Consider the following 15,267-nt stretch of genomic DNA (forward strand, 5'->3'; position numbering starts at 1 on the left):
TGGTCATGTGAGAGAATTTAGAGAGGGAGAACGGACTCTCCTCACCGTCCTCCGTACTAGGGCGTGTATTACACTTTCTGAACATATCAAGGTCTATTATCAGAGTATCTTTTATAAACATATCATATGATTGTTAAGGATGTTGTAACGGGATGAAAATAGAGAAAGTTGAGACTTTTAAAGCTATTATTCGGATAGTTATTATTACCTATATCTTTATTGCTTCACTAATAGATAACTGTATAAATACATTTTCTCTTACCGTAAATTTTCAATGGATCTATCAACTTTCATTATATGTTTTATTATCCTTTAGTTATTAGAAATAATTATATAAGGTTTGTTTAGCTCTGTACCATATTTGATAAGATTGTGTTTATATGAGGATGGTCCATGGGTGAACTCAAGGAAGCTGTAAGAAGCTCAGAAAGAGTCGAAGATATTCCATGCAATCACTTTTTGAAAGAATATTCTAGAATCCCTATGTGTAGCTTCCCGATTGGACAATGTTAATAACCCCCTGTATGCAGATTGGAGGACTGTAATGATTTCGTTTCTTACTAAAAACTATAAATACCTGACAGTCTTGTACTATAATTGACACTGTCTGGAATAACGTTTTCCTTTCGCTTGTTTTCTGTTTTCCCATTGCGAATTGAAAGGGTTCTAGCGTTCTAGTGCTCAAGTTATACGCGGTATATCAAGAATATAAGCTTTAGATATAACAGTTTAAAGTATGAATTCTTATTTGATGTACATTATTATTACATGTGTTTTGAGTTATTTAATGAATTGAGTATAATAGAGAAGTAATCTGCTTTCTATCTTCATCGTCTTGTTAACCACTGTATAGAAGAAGTGTTAATATCTTGAGTTGTTGTTCATTGATCAATGTGTCAATTGATGCTCAGAAGGTCATCGGTTCTACTGGCGACACAGAACGTGATATCTGTTAATGCTTTAAGCCGTAACAACAAGTTAATTAAGATCCTGACGAGTGGTTATATGAAAGAGTCTTTATATGATTTATTCTTTCTTTCAAGATAATTACATATGATGGAAAGATAAGGGAATTCTTGAAATAAGGTCATAGATTAGATATTCAAAAGCTTATTCATTAATATATGTCCCCCAGAAAATCGAGCTGAATTCATAACCAATAGTATATATATGCTAACCGGGGTTGCAGATGGTTGGAAGAAAGTTAGGGGCGGCCAAACCAAAACGTGGCATCACTGCTTGTAGTCATTAACTTCTAGTCTGAGTCATGTTGGTAGATACAGACTACTTGGTTGGGGTCCACGTTACTATCGTAATCAATGGTTGGAGACTCTTGGTGACATGGCTCAGAATCGATCGCAATGGCGTAGGTGTATACACTCTTTGTCTTCCCTTAAACTAAGAGATTAAAATCGCTTCATATCTTTCTTTCTACGAACTAATTCTTTCTTCCTGTACTATATCCTTATATACCATCTTTCTTTTGTATATTACCCCCATTGAAGTAACTACGTCTATGAATCCGGTGTTCATCTTGTTGTGCTAATGAGCTATGGCAACTTGGACCGATGCATATATGTGCCTGGTCCTACATTGTAGCTGACTGACTGACTCTTAGAAAGTCGATTTAAATATTGACCAGTAACGTGTATTTGATTTTATCACTTACTGATCGTTTAGTCTTAAATCAATATATCCTATTAACCTAGCCTATAGATCACGTGGTTTATTGTACATGAAAGTCATAACAAAGTTATTCAACTATATATTGAACAATTCACTGTAATTAATGTGCTTTCATACAATATTGTCAAATACTTGTCGTCATTTCATTTTTATACTTCTATTGAAGTTAGACATTAACACCGTTGGATGCTGGCCAGCTCAATGATCTAGAGGTTAAGCGTTCGCGCGTGGGATTGATAAGTTCTGGGTTAGAATCTTGCGAGGCAGGATCATGGATGCACACTGTTGAGGAATCCCACAATAGGATGATACGGCTGTCGAACAGCACTTCCAGATTTTCCATGGTGATCTAGTTTCAAATGACTTATTATCTCAACTATTGAAATTACTATAATATCCATTAAAACCCCTTCAGATATTAATCAACATATGCTCACTAGTGACTGACTTCAAGTGGTATTTCCTGAAGTTCTAGTGAGAAGCAGTGATCAGTGGAGTTCAGTCGGGTCTGTTGTGAGATAGTAACTTATTGAAGACAATGGTGGATGTGTCGATCAGTTTCGTGAATTAGTTGAAGTTAGACATCAACACCAGCTCAACGGTCTAGAGTTTAAGCGTTCGCACATGGGACGGATAAGTCCTGTGTTCGAATCTCGCCAGGAAGGATGGTGGATGCACACTGTTGAAGAATCCCACAATAGAACAATACGACCGTCAAACAGTACTTCTAGCTTTTTCATAGTGATCTAACTTCACTTGTCTCATGATTTCAACCATTACAAAATGAAACACATACACACACATACACTTACAAGTTGGAATACAAATTGTATTTCTATCACCATCTTCATTATCATCAATGTTTTCATCATGTAAATATGCTTTAGTTCGACATAAATTATCACATTTATACATAACATTTGATGTATGCAATAGAGATGTTGGATGATCATATGTGTAATGGTGTTCTAATTTATGAGGGATAAATGAATTCAACCCATTATTATTACTGAAAGCTTCGTCTAGATCGTGGTTACCATATTTTGAGTAAGTAAAGTTCTTTCTGTTGCTATCATGGTATCTCTGTGTACATCTCGGGTAGTAACCATCACTATTATTATTATTATTATTATTATTATTATTATTATTATTATTGTTATTATTATTATTATTTGGTGGCAGTGTTTCAAATGAAGTCAACTGATTATATTGTTGTATTGATAATAGATTACATGAATCATCCTCCTCATCGTCATGACGATGAGGATGATATACATTTTGATTGGTTGATTGACATTTTAAACAAATTTGATTGGTTAATTTGGTGGTTTGTTTAAATGAACAATATTCGATGATGATAAATAAAGTTAAATATAAAGTGAATATACTTATAAATATTGTAAGTAGTAAATCTGTAAATGAACAAAAAAAATATAAAGAAAACAACAATGAAAGTTCCAATTTTTTTTAAAAAAGTGAAAATGTTACGTATTTTTTGTGATTGAGATCATGAATCGATTGATGTTGGATCATCATTGTAAACCTGGAAGCACTGAAGGGCAACTTCGTGGATTAGTTAAAGTTAGACATTAACACCATTGAATACCGACCGGCTCAGTGGTCTAATAAGTTAAACGTTCGCACGCGAGACTGAAGGCCCTGTGTTTGAATCCCCCGAGTGGGATCATAGATGAGCAGTGCTGAGGAGTCCCACAATAGGACAAAACGGCCAAACAGTGCTTCCAAGTTTTCAATGGTGGTCTAACATCAGTCGGTTCATGATCTCAACCAAAAACTTAATAATCTCTGCAACCCCTAAACTGATTGTTATACATATTCATTTAAATAATATTATAGTGTATACTACTGATATTGACAGATATCAGTAGTATGTGTGTATCATCAATCGAAACTCAAATGTCTGGTAGAAGAAGGTTAAGAAAATGGAAGAAAAGAGAATGAGAATAGAGAGTGATTAATGTGAAAATGAAGGAATAGTGAAGTTTGAGATAGTTGATTGGCATTTTAAAAATGAAGTATTTACTATATGATTCTCTGATTTCACTAAGAGATCCTGTAATTTTGTGTTCAAAATATATTTGGTTATCCCTGTAGTGAACGAGGACAATCGAATGTATCTGAACACAAAATAACAGAACATCTTTGTAAAATCTGAGAACCATACAGTAAATACTTCTATAAGCAAATATGGATAGTGGGTAGCAGGGAAATCCAGTTTGACGAGCGTTTCGCCCTATTTGAGACTCGTCAGCTGAATGTACTCGAATCTCAGAGCTGATGTTCATACTGGGACTCGAACACCCATCTCACCATCTGCAATATGAATCATGTATTTCAAACATACTGGGTTTATATACAAACCAAACAGATCACATCGTACCATAAAATGGAAAATAACATTTATACAAGATTTAGCCAAAAGTACCTGTGAATTTGAGAGACTGTAATGAATAGATCGGTCATAACTCAAGAACGGTAAATCATATAATAATGATCTATGGATTAAAATAAACCTTATAATAAGAGGAATATGAATAGACACAGTTTAGCTATCTAATAATTATACAATAAGAAATATATGTATAGTATTAGTCCAGAAATAGATCCCAACAATTACCATTCATCATTCTCATCAAGATTTAACAGATAGAAGTAACACAAAATGGTCCTGAGTAATTTACAGAAGTTTAATATCCATTCCACTAACCAATCTACAAGTACACTGAGTTTAAATTTGTGTTATCAGTATACGGATTTGTAAAGATTGTAGTATATTCATAGCATAAATCATGAATCAATTTAAGTTAGACTACCATTGAAAACCTCAAAGAACTAGATGACCGTTTTGTCCCAGTATAGGTCTCCTCAGTGATGCGCATCCACGATCCTACAATCAGGTATCCAATTGAGGAATTTTAATCACACGTAAAAATGCATAAAATCTAAATCACTAAGCCGGTATCCAACAATGTTTATATCTAAATTTAATCAATTCATAATCTTCTACAATCCTTCATTCATTTGTTATAGTTAGATATTAACATCTTTGAATGGCGGATCAATGGTCTAAGAGTTAAGCATTCATGTACAAAATCAAAGGTTCTAGGATTGTGGATACACACCGCTAAAGAATTCCATACGAGGACAAAACAACCGTCTAATTCTTCCACCACGTTTTCAATGGTACTATAATTTAGATTGACTTATGATTCCAACAGAATTCATATTGTAAATCAAATATCCTATTCATTAGATTGTTTATTCATTCATTACATAACAACAAATTATATTCATAAGTCAATTGACATGACTTTTATGTCAAATTAGAACTCATTTATTATGTATTTATCAATAATTAGATTATCTATATAGAATAAGACAAAGGTACATAGATACAACGAGATTGTGTGTGTGTGAGAGAGAGAAAGAGAAGGAGAGGGAGGGAGGGAGATCAGTGATAGCTCAATAATTTATTATTATTATTATTATTATTATTATTAGTAGTTGAGTATAGTTGAACGTATCCGTTTTTCAATTCTTCTAATTAATCAATTCATTAGCTTATTATGATTATGTATTACATAAGATGAATGTAAATAATCAATAAAAGTAGGATAGTGTAGTAGCAAGATGAAGATGAATTCACTTGGCATTGTTTAATTGAATCTTCCTATTGATATGTTAGCACTACAAGTGGTCAGTCTCTTGTTGGTATATGTGCATATTGTGTGTATTGCCTTAATTTTCAAGTATTATATACGAAGATGGATAGTGGTTAATAGTGGAATCCGGGACGCGCTTTTCGTCGTATTTGGAACTTGTTAGCTAGATGTACCTTCATTTCATAGTTGATATTCATTCTAGGACTCGAATCAAATACTGTTCACTTCAAATACCATTACGTAATCTACTTAGCTACTGATCCCATCTTTGCTTAGAATGCTTGTGAATTAAGGCAATATCAAAGCAAGATGCACACATGCTAACAAGAGACTAATCAGTTTCAATCTTAAAAATATCACCGGTAAAGTTCAAGTAAACAACAATATCAAGTGAATTTACACTTCAATATAGGGTTGTGAAGATTATTAAGTTATTGATTGAGATCATGAACCGATTGATTTTAGACCACCACTAAAAACCTGGAAGCACTGGAATGTCGTTTCATCCTACTGTGGGACTCCTCAATGGCACTGCGCATCTACGACATCGCCCCCCTCCCACGGGATTCGGATACAAGACATATTAGTCTCGAGTGCGAACACTTAACCTACTAAACCACTGAGTCGGTATTCATATCTAACCTCAACCAATCCACGAAATTACTATACCTATCTTACACTGTTGACGAATCCTATAACAGGAAGAAACGGCCGTCAAACAATACTTTCAAATTGATCAATAATGATCTAATATCAATCAATCGATTCATGATCTTGATAAATTTATATTTTTAACTCAATATTATAATATTCTAATATATTCTATACCATTGAATCAATATTGAAATGAAACTAAATAAATAAACTATCAATTTACTATTTATTATTCAATGATCAATCAATGTAATTAGTTCATTAAAACAAACCCCATTATTGTTATTATTATGTATATATACACATATGCCCCCCCCACACCCACACTATTGAACAGAGAAGTTGATAAACAATAAAACTTTTTCTTTTTTTAATCTTTATTTTTCGTTAGAAACAAACTTGAAATAAGAAAAAAAAACCGCCACTTTTTTCCCTTTTTTTTCTTTTTTTTACAACTTGGATACAGTTTGAATTTTATTTTATTTTGTTTTATTCATCATAAGCAAAAAGGGATTAAAAACTAATTAGCAGCATAATAATTTATTGTACATTGAATTTAGTTTAATAAAACAAAATTAATATAAATGAAAGAAAAAAAAGAATATTAAAATAATAAATAATAGAATTTATTGAAATATAAAGTTTTTCTCACTACCTTCTTGTGGGGAAGGTGTCATTAGAGTAATTGAAAAGATTCGGCGCTTTGACCAGATTGATGGACATAGAGGATACACCTTAGGGGAGTTGGAGAATTTTGATTTCAAACCAATGGTGTACATGAACATCAGGATCCTGAAGGAATAAATGGTGTATGAAACAATTCTTGATCTTTGGTTACTATGAGACTGTATCTTCTTATGTTGCTCTACTATCTTGTTGATTAGACATTTAGGTTGAAGGCTTCAGTAGTGACCTCTTATGAAAACCACATGCTTCGGTCTGGGCACCCGATCAATATCACAGCTCACACATAAATCAAGTGACTTGTATGGTGTATATGTATTCGGTGTCTCTTGTACCAATATATATGTGTTCAAATGAATAAATAATATAAACCTTAAAGAGTGTAGAAACATACGTAGGAAGGAGGCGGGGGAGCATAAGAGTGCCGTTGTCGAAACCTTTATTTACGTAGAATCTATTTGGCTTAATTTTTTTTGACAAAAACTTTCTTTTCTACAGTTTTTTATAAATAAGTGCTAACGAGAATTGGAAAATGGAACTAGTCAAGAGTTTATTACCAACCAGTACAATAAAAGCAACATTCTTCGATACAACACAGCATGCAACAATCGAATCACACTTGATGGAGAAGATTAGGAAGATGTATAAACCTTTACATATCTGGACACCATCATTGATGAACACAGTGGATCTGATGCAGATGTGAAGGTGTGGATCGTCCAAACAAGAGCAGCATATTTACAATTGAGGAACATCTGGAACTCAAAATAACTGTCTGTCAACCAACACCAAGGTCAGGATTTTCAATGCAAATATCAAGACAATTCTACTGTATGGGGCGTAAACTTGGAGAACTACGAAAGCCAACATCCAGAAGATACAATTGTTTTTTAACAGTCTTCTACACAAAATACTTCGTATCTGTTGGTCAGACACTATTAACAACAACCTACTGTGCGAGTGAACAAACCAGATCTCAGCGGAGGAAGAAATCACGAATAAGTGCTGGAAGTGGATAGGACACATATTGAGGAAAGCATCCAACTGCATCACAAGGCAATCTCTCACATGAAATCCTCAATGTCAAAGAAAAAGAGGAAGACCAAAGAACACATTACACCGAGAAATGAAGACAGACATGAGAAGAATGAACAACAGTTGGATAGAACTAGAAAGGAAGGCCCAGGACAGAGTGTGGGTTGGAGAGTGTTGGTCGGCGGCCTATCCTCCATTGGGAGTAACATGTGTAAGTAAGTAAGTTAGTACAATAAAATTCGACAATACTTGCGGTTTATAACTAAACAAATCATTTTCTATATTATTTTGATGTGTTCAAGTCATATTGTTAGTATCATTTCAGGTATATTGTTTATTATTATACAAGAATTGAATTATCTATTTGTGAACCAATCAAATTCTAATGTAACCTAATTTAAGGTAACCGCTAAAATGCCTTCAATCAATGTTTTATGTTATCTGATAGAAGTTACCAATGTTCTATGCTTTCTTCATAGAATTAATACAAACCTTCTTCCTTCTATAAGATTCAAATTGCATCATTCAACGCTACAATTACAAGGACTATAACTGAAAGAATTCATCAAATGTATAACCAGAATGGGTTTTGTGGAGATTTTTAGAAATTTAACAGGTTGAAATCATGAGTCAATTGAAGCTAGACCAACATGAAAAACCTGGAAGCACTGGACAGCCATTTCGTCATTGTATGGGACTCCTCAGCAGTGCGCATCCACGATCCTGCACCCCGCGGGACTCCAACCCAGGACCTACTGGTTTCGCGCGCGAGCACTTAACCACTAGACCACTGAGCCGGCATCCAACGGTGTTAATGTCTAACTTCAACTAGTCCACGTTGTTGCGCCACCGTACACCATTGTCTTCAGTGAGCTGATATCTCACAACAGACCTGATTGAATGTATAACCTCTTATTATCACTATCATATTGTCTAATTCAAAGTGTATTGATTGAATCTGACCAAAGTAAATCTGAAAGGGATTCCATTAAACTCATATTGGAAATCAGTAACTATGGTGTTTATAGTAACCTATAACTGTATTAGATATTGTCATAGACGTTCTGTTAACTTTCCTTTCTTTAGTTTGTTTCTAACTACTTGAACGTTTTTTGAATATGTTTGAGAATTTCTATTTCTTTAATTATAATCTATTAGATCTAAGTTTCTATGCTTTTTATTATTAAATGTTGAAGATCTTAAGAGGCTCCATGAATTCCTTGTAAAAGTCTTCAAAAGCTAGGACAGCTTTGAAGTCACTTCAAAGGATCTGTATTCTTCAGGAACTTTCAACAGAATGTTAGAAAACGGAGGATCATAACTAAACAATCATATACAATGGTATAGATATTTATGTTTTCTGCACGTACACTAACCATGAAAATAAACGATCTTTGATAATTCCCTCATTTTGTTTTCTATTCGAAGATTAAGAGTAGAAGATTTCTTTGAATTAGGTGGTGATTACTAGTTTGGCCCATAAATATCTAAGTTTCAAACTTATTCAATGAAATTCAATACTCAGGATCTTCAGATGTGACAGCTCATGATGCCTTCAGATTTACAAGCATTTCCTAGAAACATTCCTTAAATCATAACAGATCTCATTTGGTCAAACATTGAAAATGAAGTAGAACTATACAGCTGTTTCATTCTGGCATGAGACTTCTCAGCACTGTGTATTCACTACCCAACCATATATCGAACCTAATACCTTCAGGTCTCATATCCAGCTCCTGATATTTAGACTACTGAGATGGTAATTACAAGTCAATTATTATCTTCAGTGGTTATCTACCACCTATTCAACATGAGAAATTACTCTATTTTCATTATAAAAGCAACTTACTTTTTAAGTAAATATCTATATGGATTGTTGAACTTTCATGAAATGTTGGAACATTGAATGTAGACAATCTGATACTCAAACTGACCATACTGAAAAAAACAAACAAAAAAAAAGAGTTAATATTAATTTCAATAGTTGGGATCATGAGTCACTTGAAGTTAGACTATCATGAAAAGCCTGTAAACACTATTTGAGGACTATTTCGTCTTAGTATGAGACTCCTCAGTAGTGTGCATCCACGATCTCGCATAAAGGATTTGAACCTAGAACCTTCAGTCTAGCCATCTAATGCTTCTAGTTTTCCCATGATGATCTACCATTAATTGACTCATGAATTAAACTATGAAATTACTATAATCTCCATAAAACACTTTTTCTGATAACAATCATCATGTGCTCACTAGTGACTGGCTTCAAGAGGTATTTCCTGGAATTGTAGTGAGAAGCTATGACCAGTGGAGTTCAACCGTATCTATTGTGAGACAGTTACTAACTGTAGACAATAGTGAACGGTGTTGCCTTATTTCGTGGATTAGTTGAAGTTAGACATTAACACCATTGGATACAGGCTCAGCGATCTAAAGGTTAAGTGTTCACGCGCAAGACCAAAGGTCCTGGGTCGTACTGGGGTTTTTTTCGAATGATACAAATCAGTGTTACTGTGGTTTATATTCAATATGAACTAAACAGAAATCTTAGTTTTCCTGTCATTCATTTACATAAGACTGTCTAAAAAGAAGACTAGGTTTTAAATATAACGAACTTATAGATATATTTCTCCTTCGTCAGTCAGTCAGCTACAACGTAGAACTAGGCATATATTTGCGTCAGTCCAAGTTGCCATACCTCATTAACACAACAACATGAACACCGGATTCATAGAAGTAGTTAAGATTACGAATCTATCTTAGCTGAACCACCATTATAACCTATGAAGCATTAAACATCTGTTTCATCCTTGTATCGGACTCCTCAGCATTACGCGCAATGTCATAAATTGATTTAGGTTATACTTGCATATCATTGAATAATGACTCTGACACGAGATCAAATATCTTGGGTTTGATTCCATGTGTTGAAGTTGTGAATATACACTGTTAAGATATCCCATAACAGGACGAAACTGATGTATAGTGATCCTTGGTTTCCAGTGGTTTTCTTTTAGCTTGGATCATTTCGTGATGAAAGCCCTAAATCTAATTCCTAACCCTGACCATCAAATGTAAATCATAATCTTTATTCTTTAAACTGCTTTATAACCCTCATTTAGTCTTAGTAAGTAGGTCACTTTAACGTCGCCCCAAGGTCGTTCATAAATTATGGTCTCACCGATTTAATCACTAAGCTACTTCATTGCATCCTCCTGATTGAAGTATATCATCTGTAATCGACTAGATATAAGAAATTCTACAAAATCCTAATCTTTGGAAACATCATCTTGGCATATTCATTTTAGTCATAAAAAATTGTTATGATTGTAAAATCAAATTCTGGATAAGTTCTGTCTTTCTTAAATTGTCTTGTTTCCTAATATGAATGAATTTTGTAGTTGATTACTTTGCTAGAAGTAATGGATATTTCATATCTTCACCACAATTGTGATTAAACTGTGTTGATACGAAAACTAACAATGCTAAGGTGAAAGGCCTCCAGTTCGAATCCTATGTTACCTACATCAGTTGCGGTAAAACGGTAGTTGGATTACTACCTCTCATTTATTTATTTGAACAAATAAATATTAGTACAAAGGGGCACCAAATATATATGCGCCACACAACGCACTTGATTTATGTGTGAGCTATGATACTGTTCGTGTGCCCGGACCGAAGCAGGTGATTTTTTTAGGGAGCCACAACCGGAGCCTTCGACCTAAAGGTTGAAGTAGTGGAACAATTTAAGGAAATGCAGTCTCATGGTAGCCAGTGATCAACAACCGGTTCATATACCATTTGTTTCCTCAGGATCCTGGAACACATGTGCAGTGCTTGAAGTCCCTAACTTCTGGTCTGAGCCATGTTGGTAGATGCAAACTACTCGGTTGTAGTCCGCATGACTATCGTAATCAATGGTTAGAGACTGTGTGTGACATGACTCAGAATCGATCACAATGGAGTAGGTGTATACAATCTCTGTCTTCCCTCAAACCATGAGATTATAATCGCTTCATATCTTTCTTTCTACCAACAAATTCTTTCTTCCCGTACTATGTCCTTATATGCAATCATTATTTTATATGTTACCATCATTGAGTTAACTACTTCTATTAATCTGGTGTTCATGTTGTTGTGCTAATGAGGTATGGCAACTTGAACAGATGCATGTACGCGCTTGGTCCTACGTTGTAACTGACTGACTGACTGATTGAGCACATATGCACTGCTGGTCTGGGAATCAGGGTTGCCAAACACCCTCCTAGATGGATCCTCGATATCCACCAACCCGATTAAAGCACCGATTACTCGCTTTTCGCCCTCTCAATTTTGAAAACGACACCGTGACCGCGAGAAGTCAGTGAGTAGAACTTCCCTGGTAGTGGCTGTATACGCGTGACCATGTAAAAGCATTTGGAGAAGAAGGACAGACTCTCCCCACCCTCGGCCGTGTCAGGGCATTTGATAGTCTAAATAAGAACAATAACAAGGCAGATTCGCATGAATATGGCATACAATTCTCTTCAAACCTAGCACAAAACAATAGCATCATTCATTGTCCTATCACCTACCATTGACAGAGTAGGCAACCGAAACCTCCCAAGAACACCATCCGGGCATACAATAATCTAGGTACTCATAATATAACAAATATAACCCATAGTCTAAAACATCAACCTTTTCATTTAGTTAGAAAAAATAATCATTATAAAGGTTGTAGAGATTATTAAGTTTTTGATTCAGATCATGAACCGATTGATGTTAGATCACTATTGAAAACCTGAAAACACTGAACAGCCGTTTCGTCCTATTGTGGGACTCCTCAGTGGCAGTGAGTAACCACGATCTCGCTCGCGGGATTCGAACCCAGGGCCTTCAGCTTCGCACGCGGACGCCTAATCTACTGGATCCCTGAGCCGGCATCCAATGCTTTTAATGTCTAAACTCAACCAATTCACGAAGTTGCGCGAACATCTTCCATTGTACTGAGGTAGATACCTGTCTCTACCTGACACAGGATCGTGGATGCACGCTACTGAGTAGTCCCACAATAGGATGAAACAGCCATCCAGTACTTCCAGGTTCTTAAAGATGGTCTAACATCAATCAGTTCATGATCTCAATCAACAACAACAAAAAAAGAAGAAAGTAAAACTTACCTTGATATAGATAATTCTGTATAAGGATAAGAATGTTTTGGATATATTAAACGTATGAAATGATTATTTTTAATTAAATTATGTAATTGTAAATTAACATAATCTAATCTTGTTAATGCACCACTAGCTGTTTCACCACATTTATTCATTTGTTCATTATAATATGTAATTAAATGACTACAATTCATGATATGAAATTGTGATATAAATTGAGTAGTATTATCCATAAATGAATTGATATTGAGCATAGATGATCTATTCTTATTAGATATAATTGTAGATGATAAATTACTATAATTTGATAGAAGATAACGGAATTTCATAACCTATATAATATAATATAAAAAAGATTGTTACTATGGGGGAAAACATAAATGAACTTAACAGTATAGTGGTTGTGGAGATTGTTAATTTTTTGATTAGGATCATGAACCGATTGATGTTAGACCACCTTTTGGAAACCTGAAAGCACTGGACGGCTCAGTGGTTTAGTAGGTTTAGCGTTCACGCGTGAGATTGAATGTCTTGGGTTCGAATCCTGCGAGCGGGATCGTGGATACGCACTGCCACTGAGGAGTTCCACAATAGGATGAAAAGGCCGTCTAGTGCTTTCAGGTTTTCAATGGTGATCTAACATCAATCGGTTTATGATCTCAATCAAAAAATAAATGAACTTAGTTGTAATACAATTTAAAATTAAAAAAAATTGTTGCCTAGATGATATTACATAATTTATTTTGAGGTAGCTCGGTTTTTCATGTTTACACAAATAGGATATTCATTTATATTAAATGAATATTTACACTAGATTCCTTTCTAGTGTGTTTATTCTCAGTCAGTCAGTTATAATGTAGGACTAGGCACATATATAATTTTTTTTCTGGTTAGCGTTTTTTTAACGAGTTAGTTTTCTACGGGATGGGGACGCTAACCTCATGCCCAACCCTCCTCCTATATCCGGGCTCGGGACCGGCAGTTGCTCCCGAAGGGACTCCAGGTGGAGTTAACGACTCAAAATTAAAATCTAATTTCGAATCTATTTGTTTTCGAAAGTTTGCGAATTAAGTAGTCACATCAAAATATCTGGACCATGAATAAAAAAAAATTAGGAACAAGCGCTCGAAGTGGATAGGACAGACACTGAGGAAAGCATCCAACTGCGTTACAAGACAAGCCCTCACATAGAATCCTCAAGGCCAAAGGAAAAGAGGAAGACCAGAGAACACATTACACCGGGAAATGGAGATAGACATGAGAAAAATGAACAAGAACTGGATGGAAATAGAAAAGAAGGTCCAGGACAGAGCGGGTTGGAGAATGCTGGTCGGCGGTCCATGCTCCATTAGGAGTAACAGGCGTAAGTAAGTAAGTAAGGTACATATATGCATCGGTCCAAGTTGCCATACCTCATTAGCACAACAAAATGAATACCGGATTGATAAAAGTAGTTGATTCAGTGGTGGTAATATATAAAAGAAAGATTGTATATAAGGATATAGTACAGGAACAAAGAATTAGTTGGTAGAAAGAGGGTATACACTGACGTCTTTGTGATCGATTCTGAGCCATGTCACCAAGAGTCTCCAACCATTGGCTACGATAGTCACGCGGACCCCAACCAAGTAGTCTGCACCTAACAACATGGCTCAGATTAGAAGTTAGTGATTTCAAGCACTGATGCCACGTTTTGGTTTGGCCGCCCCTAACTTTCTTTCCCCCATATTAGTCAACATTGCGCTTTGTGGTATTCGGTGTTCAGGCATACGTAACACGTAGCCCAAACATCTCAGTCGATAAAGATTCAAAACGTCATCAACTGATTTACCATCATTCCCGAATACCTTGCATCCAACCATACTATTACTTACCAGGTGATCCCAGCAGATGTGAGCAATATTTCTAAGACATGTATGATCAAATACTAGTAGTTAACAAGTATCTTCTATTCTTAATGGCCACGTTTCGCAGCCATAAATTAGGACAGAAAGAACTGCTGCGTAGTATACTCGTCCCTCAATCAATAAATGGATATATTACCTTCGCCATCGGTGACGTAAGTTGGCAAATGCCAACATAATTCAGATTTAGCCAGACTAAAATGTAGATATATTTCCACACTAAAAACTGACAACAATCTAACAGCGATCAGCAATCCATCACCGATTAATAATAATAATAATAATAAGGATAGGAGAATATATAACTCATCTAACACCAGTCAGACTATCTACAAGTCTGACTATTCTCGTCCATACATCATAAATAATTGAAAGAGATCTTGGTTTGGCCACTCCTAACTTTCTTCTAACCATCCCCTACACTAGTCATCATTGCGCGTTATGGTAATCGGTGTTCAGGCATACGCA

The 15,267-nt window shown here is 35.1% G+C and overlaps 1 protein-coding gene across 1 annotated transcript in view; it reads right to left on the reverse strand.

Annotated features, from left to right (window-relative positions):
- MS3_00010997 (uncharacterized protein) overlaps window positions 1-15,267 on the reverse strand; it is a gene marked incomplete at both ends in the record, with an annotated part of 53,705 nt that overhangs the window by 1,440 nt on the left and 36,998 nt on the right. Inside the window, 3 exons of the mRNA XM_051219404.1 lie at window positions 2,499-3,098; window positions 9,592-9,680; window positions 12,902-13,227. Coding sequence (XP_051067143.1) covers window positions 2,499-3,098; window positions 9,592-9,680; window positions 12,902-13,227 — 1,015 coding nt within the window. The remainder of the gene's footprint in view (window positions 1-2,498; window positions 3,099-9,591; window positions 9,681-12,901; window positions 13,228-15,267) is intronic.

Source organism: Schistosoma haematobium, chromosome 4 (genome assembly GCF_000699445.3).
Source record: "Schistosoma haematobium chromosome 4, whole genome shotgun sequence".
In the NCBI taxonomy this organism is placed as follows: domain Eukaryota; kingdom Metazoa; phylum Platyhelminthes; class Trematoda; order Strigeidida; family Schistosomatidae; genus Schistosoma; species Schistosoma haematobium.